The sequence below is a fragment of the Patiria miniata genome, unplaced genomic scaffold, assembly GCF_015706575.1.
Source record: "Patiria miniata isolate m_02_andy unplaced genomic scaffold, ASM1570657v1 HiC_scaffold_1, whole genome shotgun sequence".
Lineage (NCBI taxonomy): Eukaryota > Metazoa > Echinodermata > Asteroidea > Valvatida > Asterinidae > Patiria > Patiria miniata.
The window spans coordinates 24,021,000-24,033,788 of NW_024037047.1; the positions used below are offsets into that span (position 1 = coordinate 24,021,000).

Consider the following 12,789-nt stretch of genomic DNA (forward strand, 5'->3'; position numbering starts at 1 on the left):
GGTATGGCCACATGAAATGTATTGTCTAATGATGGTTTTGTTCCTTTTGACAGGTTGGATGCAAATAAATTGCCAGCATGGTTTTGTGGCGGTCCAGAAGGACCGTATCAGTAATGGAACCGATGGGAGATGCCGAACTCTCTCCACCGTCTTCTGAGGCTTCAGGCCAGGCAAGCCAGGTTGATTCTTACACGGTGCCCCCTGCTTCGCCGGTCGAATCCACGGACCCTATAACCGCCGTTCAGAGAGCCAACTCACCCGAAAGGACCTCAGCGGGCCGGGAGCGCAAGACGCCCTGTGAGTGGGAGCTCAGACGCCCGCAAACTGTCCAACTCTCGGTGAAAAGTAAGACTGTCCAGAATTCCTTTCCTGCCAAACCCAGCCGGGCTAGATTTGTGAAAACTAAAGCTAGAACTGTTACCTCCACAAAGAACAGTCCAGAAGGCTTAAGGCTTAGTATTTCAGGGAATGGATCCAGAGAAGGAGCAAAGTCGCCCCTGAGAGCTTCTGTCGGATCTAATGCAAAGCTGACCTCCAAGGCTGAACTTAAAGATGAAAGCCAGTTTGTTTCGAAATGCAAAGGGGATTTTGGTGAACCAAAACCAGGGGCCTACGAGCCACGATACTGGACTTGGAGCGGAAAAACGAAGGATAAGACCCCGGATCTGAATCTCAGCGAGGCGGCTGGGGATCACCTGCGGGAGAGACACCGCGGAAATCCACGGCGAGCGCGACGTGGCTCCGTGGCGCTCCCCGTCAACCGTCCACCAACTTACGGGAATCACCCGAATCTACGCGAGGCGCGGCCCAAGAGCGGCTTACCGGCCTACCGACGCGTCCATTACCAACTTCCAGGTGACTGCGGGGCACCTCGATCCCAATCTGGATGTGGTAGCGGTCGGACTACCGAGAGACCACGAGGTGTATCGTCAAAGAGTCCAACTGCTATTCCGTCACCGCAGCCAGCGTTTGCCAGTGGGTACATCGCTGAGATCTTCCAGACCAGTGATAAGTTCCTGATAACTAGACCAGAGTCTGCGCGGCAGAGACCCGCGAGTGCACGGCCGCCTTCCAGCCCCCAGGGCGCCCAACCAGCAACCCATCATCCCAGCAGGGCGTACAAAGTGCGTCCATCGAGTGCTCTGCCAAGCACGTGCACTGCTAAGAAAGACGCAGACGGAATCAAGACTAGAGCTAGTAGCGCGCGGATCTACAAGCCACGTCCACTTGCTGAAAGCTCAGTTGAGTTCTTATTCTCTTCTAATAAGCGGGAGAATTTTCGGATGCCGAGAAGTGACTCTCCACACCAAGACCAGTCAACAGAGAGGAGGGCACTTTCTGAAAGGCCCGAGGAGGAGAATAGCAGGGCATCTCTGAGTTCCTTAGATAATGGAACATCGCCATCTTCCACCGGTGTTGCACCTAATCCCTCCTCACAGCTTACGGGCCAGATTGCACCTTCTCAGGTAGAACCTGACTCACAGAAAGCCGACGATTACCACATCAACCACGTGATGGCTGAGGAAAGACAGAACATGGTGGTATCGTCGTGTTCGTATTACGAGGTCGATGAAATCGACCGGCCTGAAATACCAGCCAAAGATGAATCCGTATCACAAGATTCTAAGTTGTTCTCTCCATACCAAAGCAGTGAACAGTATTCACATGAAGAGACCTCCGTGGCACTGCCGCTGAGTACTCACCACGGATGGACAAACAGTTTGGAATGTGTCTCAATTTTGGACGATGTTCAACGGAACTCTCCAGAGGACTATGAGTCTGATGCGAATGATGCTCCGGACGCACAACGTCCCGATCCCATGTCGGCCATTACAGTAATGTCCACTTTGGACGACCCAAACGCTCGTGCGCGAGGAAGTAACGCGAGCCGCTCGCGAGAGGGTCCCGCGAGTGCGCGACCGCGTCCGCGCACAGCAACTACGCGCAAAGATCTGGAGGCGCACTTTCAAGCGGAAAAACGAGCAGTGCTAGAAGACCTGCGCAGTGACCTGGGCAGAAGGCTAAAACTGCGGAAGAAGAGCGGGATCATGAGCGACGAGGTCTTCCAAAAGCAGATTCGGAGCAGTTTCTGGACTGCGGATATGCTGTACCACCGATGGGGTAATGATATATTGGAAATGTAAGTATAAAAGAGACACAATGAAAAGTTTAAATCATACCGCTGGTGTCATGGCAGATAATGACGTTGTTAGATGAGATTTGAAGGTTTGCATGGTGGAAAGATACTAGGACAAGATAAGTTTGCGGTAGCACCATGTTAATAAATCTCTTTTGTGAGTAAGTGCGACACGTTTTCAGAACCACACATACTCACGAAAGAGATTTATTCACATGGTGCTACCGCAAACTTATCTTGTCTTAATGTGTTGTTAACTTTGCCAACGAGACTTCTTGGGTTATAGCGCTGACTGTGTTTTCAGGTGCATGTAGAAGTTTCCAGTTTCAGGCTGGGAGCACTGTCAGTGGCATCAATATAGCTTAAAGGGGCAGTCCCCCCCCCCCCCCCCCCCCCGCTTACTCGATTGCAACACCCCCACCCCACCCCTACCCCTCGCCTTGTGTCTTACTCCCGGTCAACATTTGGGGAAGACAAAAAGCTTTTATATGTTTAATTCCAGCGTGAATGTCCTTGACAGACACTTAACTATGATACATAATTAATGATTCAGAGAAATGATCTTACACCTCTTAGTCCGTAATCTCCTTGGGCATTAATAGATAAATGATATATATGATTTGAAGGTTTGCATGGTGGAAAGATACTAAGACAAGATAAGTCTGCGGAAGCACCATGTGATTAAATCTCTTTTGTGAGTCTTTGTGGTTCCGGTTCTTTTCAGAACCGCACATACTCACAAAAGGATATTCACATGGCGCTACCGCAAACTTATCTTGTTTATGAATGATTCACTGAGCTCTGAATGTTCTCTCATTGACATTATATAATTCTGGAATCCAGAAAGCCAGACTCATCATTGGTGACAGTTTGAACAAACCTTTGTCTTCACCAGGGCAAGGGGTTTTTTTTTTGGATGGATTTTTAAATTATTGTCTGAAGATATGAAATAAATAATCCATCAGTAAATACAGTGAGGCTCCCAAAATGTCCATTTCAAATTGGCCACAGTTAACACTTCTCTGCATTTTGCTTTCTTCTAAACTCCAGTATATATGCTAACTATACCAAACTACACCAGCTCCTGTATTTCATACATTGTTCTTTGTAACCACACACGCAAAATGTAAAATGGTGTCACAGCTTTTACGTTAACATATGACTGACCGTAGTTAAAACCTCCAATTTTTTTTCCGGACAATATCACAGGTTCTTCACATAACCACACCTAACTCAACAAAACAAATTGTTACGCCACGTCACCGCAAACTTCCAATTATTGCCAACCTCGCCATGCGAGCCTTAGAATCTCAATAATTCTCCAAAATAGGCAATTTCCAGCTGTATTTCTGTATTTTCGAGATGGCATGTTCATTATTACTTGCCAATAATTGATGGTTTGTAACTAATGACCCATCGGCTGTCTAGACAATGTGCTTTTAACGACGTCTTAAAGCCAAGGTCGAAACCGCCAGAGCATATATTGTAGTTTCTTTAATATGCATTAGGCTCTGCAATAAACACGGTGGTTGGCAATTGTCGGCAAATCTAGCGGCCTGGGATAATTGGGAGAGTTTATTAGTACAGAGAGATGAATTGATGAGAGAAAAACGACGCGTTGAACATTATGTTTTAATTGTTCGAGGGTGGCTCGTGAAATGTCGCCGTGTGCTCAAGTCTACAGCCACTAGCGATCATGCATGGAGGTTTGTGCAGAGACGCAGCTACATGAATAAAAAAAAAACCTGTGATCTTAAAATGTTCAGGGACGGTGGAGCACCCAAGGGGTATGGGAAGTCTCTGGGAGCTCGAGTGCCCCGTAGCCAAACCTTAATAAGAAAAAGGACCGAAAACAAGGAAAATACAGTCTGCAAAAACATTATTTGACTAGAAACCAGTTACATTTGACTAGCCATTCAGGGTCAGCTGGGTGCAACTGAAAATCAGTCAATCTGACTAGATGTTGCCAGTCAGTATTGAAAAATAGTTATGCAAATAACTAACATTGGAGTCAAATCCAAACTACTCTTTTTCTAGTCATAGTATGAAACTTTGCATGTTTAACTAAATTCCAGGAAAACCAGTCAACATTTTGACTAAGGTGTTTTTAGAGTGTGGGTAAGGAATAGTCACACAGTATTTACAGTGAAATGGGCACACCTGAAACTGTGTGCTAGCAAAGGGGAAAATGCTGAAATTCGGATCTGAAAAAGAAAAGTGAAAAACGACCAGTGCATAATGAGTAGAACACGTTGTTATGCTCCCTTACTATCTGAAAGCAGATTCGATTGAGTTTTTTTTACAATGCAAGTTTTATTGGAAACTTTCTTGTTGGGGGTGGGGGCGGGGGACTATAATTATTTGGATTTTGTGCTTTATTTAAAGTTGGTTTATATACGTGCCTTTTCAAAATTTCGATTTTCTTTTCCGAACAAATTTTAAAGGTATATTATGTCCTGTAACAAATACATTTTTTTTTTTTTGCAGGCCTTTATACAGTTTTGAAAAGTGGTTTTAAATGGCGCGCTCCAGTTCAGAAATTGCGCACATTATTCAGAACGAATTAGGAGCGTCCCGCTCTTAATTCAAAAGTTGAAATTATTTGATTGATTACTGGTCGTAGGCCGATGTTTTTGTGTGATATCTCATTGGAAAGCTCATATTTAATGTAATGCTAGAAAATTATCAATTTAATTTGAAAATCTATATTTCAAGGTGCCACGCCCAAAAAGCACGCATACACCAACTTTAAATTATTCGAAGCCTGTTTTGTCGTTGCGTGGGTAGCGCCGTTCAAGTGTCTGTCGTGCCACTTGTTATTACGATTGAGGGGGTGATTTTGCAGGAAGATTGTGGTACACCAACCAGAAAACAACTCGATCACTAAAAACAGGGACTTCCGTCACGTAAACGTAAATGCATTCGCCTAAGAAAGGGAACTATGACGTCAGGTCTAAGACTTTTGCGCGCAATGTCTATCCACCAATCAAAGTTTAAACTTGTTTAAACTTTACCGATTCGTTACCGCGAAAGCGTCTGATGACGTCATTTCAGCGTCGCTATCGCACACCTACGCTGACCTTAATAATTCCTTTCCTCCTTTATTGAAAAAAACAGAGTCTATATCGAAAGTCTGGGTGGTTTTTTTTTTTATAGATGATCGCCTTTTTGAGTTGCGTTTTCTAGGCGGGAAATTTAACCTTGGGAATCGGATGTCGTTCATTGTTCGCGTTTCGCGACATCGCGCTCTGTATTTCTAAAAGTTGCTTCTAATATTTCTGTTGGAAATAGATTTTTCATGATATTTTATTCACCAGAATCGATATGTGGTTGCATTCTAGTGCATTTTCTATCTTTTTTTCTCCTGCGGATATTTTCGTAACAGTCGGTACCATATGGGCCGTTTCCACCATTAATTATTGCCAGTCCTTTGTCCACCACCAATCGATATATTTTTGTGGGCTTTTAATCAGAAATTGATACACTCTCTTGGAAGTTGAGATGCAAAAAAAAAAAGTTTTTTTCGCATTTTGTTCCCGTTTATTGTCATATTCCTTAGCCCACCAGCGTATATTTTGGACAGCTTTTAGTTAGAAACTGCCATTTCTTTTGAATTTGAGTGGCAGGAATAAAAAATGTGTTGACACGTAAGAAAGAAACAACCATGATCTTTGAATGATCAAATTGATTTGTTTTGTTTTCAATATTTCAGGCGAAAGAGATGGAAATCGTGCACGGGACGTCTAGAGGATCAGTCAGACCTTGGGGACGAGGAGGGGGCGGGGCCACCCTTCCCGAGAGGGCGGCGTGGCGCGTTCTCTAACGAGCGGACAGAGGAATCCCCGCTGGACTTCGAGGCATTGAGGTAGGTCAGAGGTCAGGGGTCAGGGGCTGACTTAACGGTCAAGAGTTCGAAAGATAATTAGATACCAAAAACGGTGTGGTGAAAATGATCAGAGAGTAAGTAAGTCAAGTCTGTCACGAGCCAATGTGACCCATCAGGCCGGCGTTTATCTCCGGTTTCAGTAGCATGAAACGACTGAGCATATTTCTATTCCTCCTGGATGGGATGCTAGTCCCTCACAAACTCCCAAGCTAATACCGGTACCCATTTATACTCCTGGGTGGAGAGAGGCAAGTGGGGTTGGTGTGGCTTGCTTAAGGACACCACATATGGCCAGCAGCTGGATTCGAACCACTGACCCTCTGATCATGAGTCACAAACCCTAACCACTATGCCACACTCCCCCAAATAATATCAGAGAGAATTGAGTTTAAAAAATATTTTTGTGTCTGCTAAAACTAATTTGTACGAGCTTAAATTCAAACTATCGAATGAAATGAATCAGAATTACAAAATAATTATAATCTAAATTCCTAGATAAAAATTTCATTTTGAATGTAAGTCCAATGTTAATTAAATCCATCCCCTTAATTAAAAAAAAATTATGGTTTTCTTTTTGACAAAAATATTGTCTCTATATAGAGCTTTCAGTTATTTAAATTGGGACTACGTGTGAAAATGACGTATGAGAAGTGCTTTGTTTCTATGAGCCCATGCCAAGTGCTTGTTAATAAACCATATCATCGGCGCGGTTACACGAAAAAGTGTTTCCGTTTATCCGTGCCCGGAAGTGTACACCAGCGGCGCTTGTCGGCAGAGCCGTGGGTGAGAGACGGGCGGCTGTCCCTCGCTCTGCCCGCTGCGCGTGCCCACGCTCGTTAAACCTAATCAATAATCGGACCTGCTCAAAGATTACTTGGAAAGTGTTTATTTCATCTACCTGTTTTTGTATAAATCGGTCTCATTTAACATCTTACTCCCAATTTAGGAAGGAACCCAACAACATCGGGATAATTATCGGGTAATTGATGTATTTCAACAACCTGATTGCACAGATAAATTTAAGAAGTACAACATCACTCGTTTTCTTTGAGGGGAGTTACCGACTTCGGGCTAATAATCGCGCTATTGATTCTGTGAACAGCTTTTATAAAAAATTTAGCGAAAAGCATCTGTCGTTCCTTGTGATGTACCTCTTCATTAAATTGCATCAGCAGACGATTGCATTGCAAATTTACATATTCTTATGAGAAAGATTTCTTATGACGTCAGAAACGTCTGAGTAGGAGGACTGGTAAAGATCCTTGAAAGTATAACACCAGGTTCAGTTTTGGAAATAATAGTTCACAGCGATGTGAAACTGCAACATATTGGAAGTTGTTACTAGTGAAGTTGATGTTTTGTTGGTTTTATCAATGTAAAGATAGTCACCGTGCGGGAAGTGTTCATTTTAAAGCAGTTGCTGCGTTTTGCTTTCCTCAATGAAGGTTTGTAACTGCAAAATGAGACTGAACCTTTTGGTAATGATGATGTCTGTATCTGGAGCAAAGTATTAACGCCTTACGGTTAATCTCTCGGCGCGTCCCATTTCGGTTATAGAGTCGAAACTTGCAGCGGAGTCTGCACCGATCCGCCCTTGGGGTATTGCAGGGTCGTCGCAGTCGTAAGGATGGGAGTAAAACAAAGACGATAAGCATCAAGTTACTCGACAGGATCAGTGAAAGTCGAGACTGAGCCGACTTGAAAGGCAGCTTAAAAGTACAGCGTTCCTGGAAAGAAACGCGTTTAAACGGTTATTGAGTAATGGGTATGGTCACAGGTATTCGCAGCAGCTAGCACCTTAACAATGGTTACCCGTGCTGGAATTCAAACTTACGTGCACTTAACATTTAAATTTTAAACACTTTAAAACATAAGTACGGTGCTCTATAGGTGCCATCCATGATGTTGAGATCCTGACATAATTTATCACAGGATGAGAATATCTTACACGTAAAATGTCGACATCCTGAGATAATTTATCACGGGATGACGACGTGCTTTAAGAGGGATGTCGGCATCCTCGGATACTTTATCACGGATGGCACAGTGCTGAAAGTAGGATCCCGACATCGTGAGATAATAAATCACGGGATGTCGACATCCCTCACATGTCGACATCCTAATCTCATGATGTCATGTTGATATCTTAAGTGTAAGATGTCGTCATCCCGTGAAAAGTTATCTCTGCATCTCATCATCTTAGATGGCACCTCCAGAGCCCCATATTTAATTGTTTAAAACTTAAACACGAAGTTTAGTCATTCTAAACAGAATCATTCGCGAGGCGTTTACACATTTATGTTGAAGGCTTTATTTTCGTACATGGATATCTGCTTCATGAATCCGACTCAAAATGGAGCCTCGGCCTTTTACTGCGTCTCTCCCCTAAAACGCGTTACAATGTTTAAAACGCTTCTAATGTGTTCAAAAGTTAAACCTAGGCTTTACAATGTATACATTTTGGTTTCTCTGAGGATCTACGCCCTTGGTATCAAAAGGAGTTACCTCCCGTTTTGCTTGTTGATTTCCGATAGAATATAATTGTTTCAAACTTATAAAATTATGTATTATTTCTTTTATAATTACGGCCTCCCATAGTTTACCAACAATCGCTGGGCACAAACAAAGGAAGTGATGTATGGAAGAGAAAAACGACCATACCGCAAAATAATCTAAGCCGGAAAAAAAATATCTTTCAAGTTCAGGCTACTGGAAATGTCACCATCGTAAGTACTTTCATATTGTCAGTGATGTTAGTGTGATCGAACACCTCGCCGAGAGGTCGCTTTTAATGCATTAACACTCAGACACAAAAGGTGTTGGGTTATCTCCCAATGCAAAATTGTAGAAACAAGATGGCGGCTTGAGTTTCCGGGTCCTTTGGGGGCCAATCAGTGACGCCAGAACAAAGTAGACGTACAGCGGGGGAAAAAAAGAATCCGGTCAACACCGTACCAACAAATACAGGCATTCGGTGTTATTTCCTTCTTTGAATTTATTTCCCAGGGGCGTAGCGGTCAAGCACGCAAGCTGTGAGGATTAACCCCGAAAGGGAGCCACTGCAACAGAAATAAAAACGGGTTTCAATTCACGTCCGCAGGGGCCCGGAGCGAGATCGTTTCATTTGAAGGAGATTTCGTCATCGTAAGGGCGCGGGCGACACGAACACTCTGCGTCACATTTTAAAGAGGTTTTCTGGCAAGCGTCAACTCTGTTCATTCGAACAACAAATCTGTTGTTGTTGTTTTTCTTTTGAGTTGCCATGATTTAGAGGTGGCGGCTAGTGGTCATCGGTTTGGTATGGGGATTTGGATCGAAATCGAGGTCGCATGTGCAAACTAAAAACTCTTTGGCGTACACCCAGCACGATATGTGACAGAGGGGTCCCCAATCTCCCTATACCCTGTACACATTATTGTTACCTAACACATCCCCCTAGATATCTCAAAAGAATGCCTGAGATTCTGGTAAAACAGTGACCAACACAAAAGAGGGGTGGGGGTCCTTCTGTCACATCGTGCTACATATGCTTTGGCATTGATACTCTGTAGGTTTATAAGCTATTACGTAAGAATCATGCCATCAGATGACTGAGGCCTGTATGTAGACTGTCTTTGAAATCAACCGTGTGAAAGATCCATATTAGCCCAAATTGGGGCGTGTCCCCCCCCCCGAATGGATTAGCTGCGCATCCTTGTTCTTACTTAATCAGTCGTTGAAGACATCAAAATTAATACCTAAACATCAGCCTAACAAAAAAATCGATGCTTTTCGATATACAAACAGACTTAATATGCACCGCGGCTCGCGTCACACGATATGATGTTTCTAGGTAGCATTAATGAAATTACTCGCATTATTTTGACAAAGCTCGATGACCGAATGTGACGTCGCGATAATATTTAGAAATCAAAGGATGAGAAATCAGCACCTTTTTTTCGTCTTTAAGGGTGTTTTGAGTCACTGGGTTTTTTTCGTCGGAGGGCACGTCTGTAACTGCTCATTCTGCAAGGTGAGATTCTCCATTCAAGACATGACGCTTCCTGCTGGCGTTTCGTGGAGGTGCGTCTAGATGAAAGACAGTATATTGACAATCTCGTATTCCTGTTGGCACGTGACTCTGCATGTTCCACGGACACACTTAAGACTTTCTCTTCTTTTTACGCACTTCTGAATATTTAATTATTTATTTATTCAATTCAGAAGGGGTTTTTGCCTTCGAATTGTCATTTTCTCAGATGCCGGGCAAAAAAATAAGCTCACTAAGTGAAATACTAGGCTTATTCAACTCGACTTTCCGATTTCTTTCCGAAATAAAAATGTTTTTTTTTATCATCAATTTTTTTTTTATTATAAAAATGGTTTTTGTAATCATATGGATAAAAGTTACTTAATTCTCTGAAGATTTCGCTCTTTTCAATTTGTTTTCTTGTCGGAATAAAAACGATTTTTTTTTTCACCATATTAATAATAGTTCCTTCATTCTCTACAGTTTTTGCTCTTTTCATTATTTTTACTCTTCTTTTTTACACGTTACACTTTCACTATTGCACTGAGCTATTTATATTCCTATAGTACGACTGGCAATAGATTTTACGACATTAATGAAACGTCTGTTAAGTTAGAATTACAAATTGCAAACTTCCTCACTACATAACTAGAGACAAAAGATGTATATTTTGCAACCAAATTCCCCTTTAGAAAACAACAATCTTAAAGTTAAGTTGGTTGATTCCGAATGTTGGTTTGTTGTTTGGATCCGTTCCAATCATCACTCGGCCCGTAAACTAATAATCGACCCAATAAGCTCCGTTCTTGAATGGATATATTTACATCTTAGCTCTTTTCTTAGAAACAATCCTGGGGCGATACGTCAACAAAACAACGACGGTTAAAAACTCCAAGCCAACCCCTCTCGATCGGGTGTCGAGTGCTCGCCAGGCCGTCTGCAAGCCGCGCTAACCCCGCGATCATGACGCTTCTACGCCCGTAGCGTCGGGGCGTGATCGGGAGATTTAATTAGACCAATTTAGAAACGCCGCACAAATAAAACCAGAGCAAGATCAAACTGAGGTGAGACGTTTGACACATAGCCTTCTCGTTGGGTTTCTCTCGATGGGTCTTTTTTTCCTTTTATTATAAAAAAAATGGTGACTTTTTTACGTCGAAAAGTGAAATTAGATACTTTAAATCTCTTCAGATCGAAAAAACTGCGTGGTCTGTGAGGTATCATGGGGAATCATAAGATTTTTTCTTGATTCATTTTTTTACCCTAAAGACAGAAGGTCCACTTTTCCTGCCACTTAACCTATAATTTGGAAACTAATACAAATCGGATACAATTCCGGACCTATTTCCCACCTAAACTTGCCAATTCCTTCCCTGAACTTGTTAACCTAATTTTCAACAATGTAGCTCATCCTTAGAGTTTACCAACCGAAACTTCAAAATGATGTGATTAGCGTATCTTTTGCGTGAAAACACGTTGACTTAATCCGTGGGGAAAAGTGCTTTCGAGTTTACAACCAAAAAAAGTCTCTTTCAATTGAGATTTTCACAGAATTGTTTACAGATGACTATTTTATTTCCCTTAAAGCCATGTTTACAGATGATTTTGGGTAAAAAAGAAATGTCAAGACAGATTGTAAAAAAAAACCCAAATATTTCTTTGTATTTTGGCTTTTGTGTGCCTCGTGTGTTTGCCTCCTATTTGTCTTTTTTTTTATTTAATATGTTCGTTTGCTGGTTTGTTTTGTTCTGTGTACTTATGTCTGTATGTCTGTCTGTTTGTCGACCTTTGTTGTTGTTGTTGTTGTTGTTGTCGTCGTTGTTTTCGTTGTTGTCGTTGTTTTTTTCTCAGTCTTGTGCAAAATGTTTACAGTTGTACTTGGACAGCCTCTCGATAAGCTTTTTATATAGCTTTTTAGGCAATCCCTCAGGCCTGCATATTATGGTACAATTTAATGTTTAAAATTTTTGAATGTTTTTATTTTATAGTTTCTTGCATCTTAACCTTTGTAGTAGTGTGTCTCTTTGATCTCCTTTGTCGTGTCTTGTCGTTTTTATGTAATTGAATTTTAAAACTATCTTATTTTTATATATTTTTTAATGTTTGCCTGAGAAGTTATCTCATGAATAAATAAATAATTTTGATTCGGATCGGCCATCCGATTCCGGGCTGAGCTCGGACCACAAGTAGTTAAGACAGTTGCCTATAGTAAGCAGAAGGTCCGGGGTTCGAGTCCCACCCGAGTAGGATTGTGAAATTGTCTTCGCAAGCTCTACTTGGATCGCAATTACTTCAGTGATTGTACAATGATATCAGTATATGGCTAAATCTACAGATCGCCTGCAGTGCTGCCATCATTAGGGCGCGTGTTTTTGTTCCATTCCCGGGATAAGCAAAATCATGGGCGTGAATCCCAGAGGGTCGGGAGAATATATCGTCCACACTGTTGGACCAGGGGTGGGCCATTGGATCAGCCCCCCCCCCCCCTTTTGTACTGAGATTCCAAAATAATGCAGATTGTGAGGCTTTCTTTTAATTTCCAACAGTCCAAAATGTATTAAATAGTTTTTAAAAAAGCGGAGAGCATACATTATTAAAGATTTAAATATTGAGGGAGACGCAATATGCAGACTTCTTGTCCATTACAGTTACTGAATTGAAACCTAACACCACATAATGCTCCATGCGACACAAAAACATGTCTATTGTTGTATTCCAATCAAATCAATAACATTTTTTGCAAAATCTTACGGGAAA

The 12,789-nt window shown here is 42.1% G+C and overlaps 1 protein-coding gene across 1 annotated transcript in view; it reads left to right on the plus strand.

The window, feature by feature from the left end:
- Nucleotides 1-12,789, plus strand: part of LOC119726226 — a 32,645-nt gene that overhangs the window by 3,632 nt on the left and 16,224 nt on the right. The window contains exons 2-3 of the mRNA XM_038197842.1: nucleotides 54-2,140; nucleotides 5,850-6,002. Coding sequence (XP_038053770.1) covers nucleotides 78-2,140; nucleotides 5,850-6,002 — 2,216 coding nt within the window. The 5' untranslated portion in view covers nucleotides 54-77. The remainder of the gene's footprint in view (nucleotides 1-53; nucleotides 2,141-5,849; nucleotides 6,003-12,789) is intronic.